This window comes from Halyomorpha halys, unplaced genomic scaffold, assembly GCF_000696795.3.
Source record: "Halyomorpha halys isolate HHAL.00 unplaced genomic scaffold, Hhal_1.1 Scaffold275.1, whole genome shotgun sequence".
Lineage (NCBI taxonomy): Eukaryota > Metazoa > Arthropoda > Insecta > Hemiptera > Pentatomidae > Halyomorpha > Halyomorpha halys.
Window position 1 is genome coordinate 83,265 of NW_027113216.1, and position 2,433 is coordinate 85,697.

Consider the following 2,433-nt stretch of genomic DNA (forward strand, 5'->3'; position numbering starts at 1 on the left):
TCATACTTTTTCAACATAATTTTTATTGTCTTTTTTTTTGGATTATATATTAACCTGGTTGTAAAATTGTTTGTATCAAGCCCTGAAGAAGGCTTAAAATTCAGGTTGAAACAATAAAAATATTTATTGCTATTAGTCTTCTCTCCTGACCGTACCCAACGACCATCTTTTTCTTTTATAATAAAAATAGTTCAGCAGTTACAGCCAAAACTCGATAAGTCGAAGTCATCTTTACTTTATGCATTGTGGTTTTTTATATAAGATAAACAATGAAGGTTTGACTTATTGTTAATACAATAGATATATTATTAAGAGACACGTGTAATAACCTGTTAATGTGAAAGAATGAAGAAGAGGTGGTAAGAAAGAAAAGGAGGGGAATGTTTGGGGAAAGTTGGGAAGAAATGATATTCGCGTGGTCTATTTCGTGTCGAAAAAAAATAAAATAACCTGTTATTATTAATACACGTAGGTGTCATTTGAACAAAAAATGAGATTTTACCTGACATTTCAGTAATCTTAGTTAAAACTGTGATGGCCCTAAAAGAGAATGTTATCTATACATGGATTGGAAAACGGGAACGACTTGGAAACATCGAGTTTTTCTTCAATATATCGAGTTTCGAGTTAAAAGGAACCTATGCAGTTGGAATGACAGTAAAAGAAGGTGATTCAAATGGTTCGAATCGATCGTGTCGGACTAATTCGATTGATTATCAAGAAAAATTTTTTAATTCTGTCATCCAAAATCGAAAGTGGTGAGAACACTGCAAGTGCTCGTTCGTATGGTGCGTTTCACTTTATTTTTACAAAATCTATCGCCAGACAATCTTTCCATTTATTACGAACAGAGACATTGCAGAATATTCTCACTATTGGATATCTCATACACAAGCATGCGTCAGTCGGAGTAATAGTATGTCTGGCGGTTTTTTTTATATAAACATATAAAACACGGTAGCAGCGTGGTAACGCGCCTGTCTATCAGCCCTAAGGTTACGAGATCGAGTCCCCGGCCCTACCCGAGATTTTTTCGAGCTTATAAATATGCAATACTCACTCACAACCTCCCCTCCGGGCACTTGTGAGCCCCGTAAGTCAATGGGTGGCACTCACAGAAATAGGCGTGGGAGTGACGAATCCACCCTATGACCTCGTCATGACACGCGTGATGTATTTCCTATGAATGGACCTCTATGGTCTGTCGCGCCAGTAATAATAATAATAAAATAAAGAATGAAGGTCTGACGGTTTTTTGTATAAACATAACAGCAAAAAGAAGATATAGTTTCATTTTAGGGTTTGTTATTTTATTTAGTTATTGTTTTGTAAGATTGTTGATTAATCGTGTGCAATATATAAATGGAAGATGGTCCGGATAAAAAAAACTCAAATATTAATTTACTATTCTATGTGAGCCAACGTTGTAGGGCTTCATCTGGGCTAAAAAAGATACAAACAACTATAATAAAGATTTACAATGAAAAGTATAAATAAACCAAAATTACTAAAAGGTATTGGGAAAGTAATGAAAACGAAAATAGTATAAATACAATACAGTGAAAAAAATATATAAAGAATTTAATAGAGGTACAAAGGTGTGCCAATATATATATATAGATATATAATAAAAACATTAATTATAAAGTAATGAATTTAAGATAATGTGGAGGTAACAGATAAATATAAAATACTCAAATAAAAATGTAAAAGATAAAAAATGGATTATAAATATTAAATGTAAAGTAATAAATAGTTTTTAATCTTATTTCTCTTATTTTTCCATCTCTTAGTGTTTATTGTATTTTCTTTCTTTTTTTTCAGTTTTTTTTTTTATTATTTTTTTAGTCTTCATTACTTGTATATCTATATATTAACAATAAGTCAGACCTTTTTATCTTGTGAATTATGGCACAATTCACAAAGTAAAACTGATTTTAATTTAACTTCGACTTATCAAGTTTTGACTATATTCGACTATTAGTAAACTACTCTTGTTTTAAGAAGAAAAGATGGTCGTGGGATACGGCAGGAGAGAACACCAATAACTCACTCTAAATAGTTAATTACTATTTGAGTTTGTTTTGACCACGCCTAGAACTTCTTTCTTTTATATGTAACTTCTGGTTGGAGACCATTCTACCAAAAGCTATTTAATGAAATAATCTGATGATACAAAACTAAATAAACCTTACTGAAAACACTGCCTGATTTTAAAAAAATCAATATTTTCATTAATTGTTTCAGGTATGATGAAATGAACACTACTCCAAAACCTACCTTGGCCACAACTGCAAAACCTTCTAATGTACAATTGGCTAAGGCTACAAGGTAATTTTGTGTTAATTTATTTCAATTTGACTTAAGAATTTTTGTATATTTTAATTGAAGAACCAAACAAATAGGTCATATAAGCAAAACCCGGATTTTCAT

At 31.2% G+C, this 2,433-nt stretch overlaps 1 protein-coding gene across 1 annotated transcript in view; it reads left to right on the forward strand.

Annotated features, from left to right (window-relative positions):
* The window catches only part of LOC106680662 (putative ankyrin repeat protein RF_0381), an 11,440-nt gene that overhangs the window by 6,192 nt on the left and 2,815 nt on the right, over nucleotides 1-2,433 (forward strand). Inside the window, exon 3 of the mRNA XM_067050813.1 lies at nucleotides 2,248-2,331. Within this exon, the coding sequence (XP_066906914.1) occupies nucleotides 2,248-2,331 (84 nt within the window). The remainder of the gene's footprint in view (nucleotides 1-2,247; nucleotides 2,332-2,433) is intronic.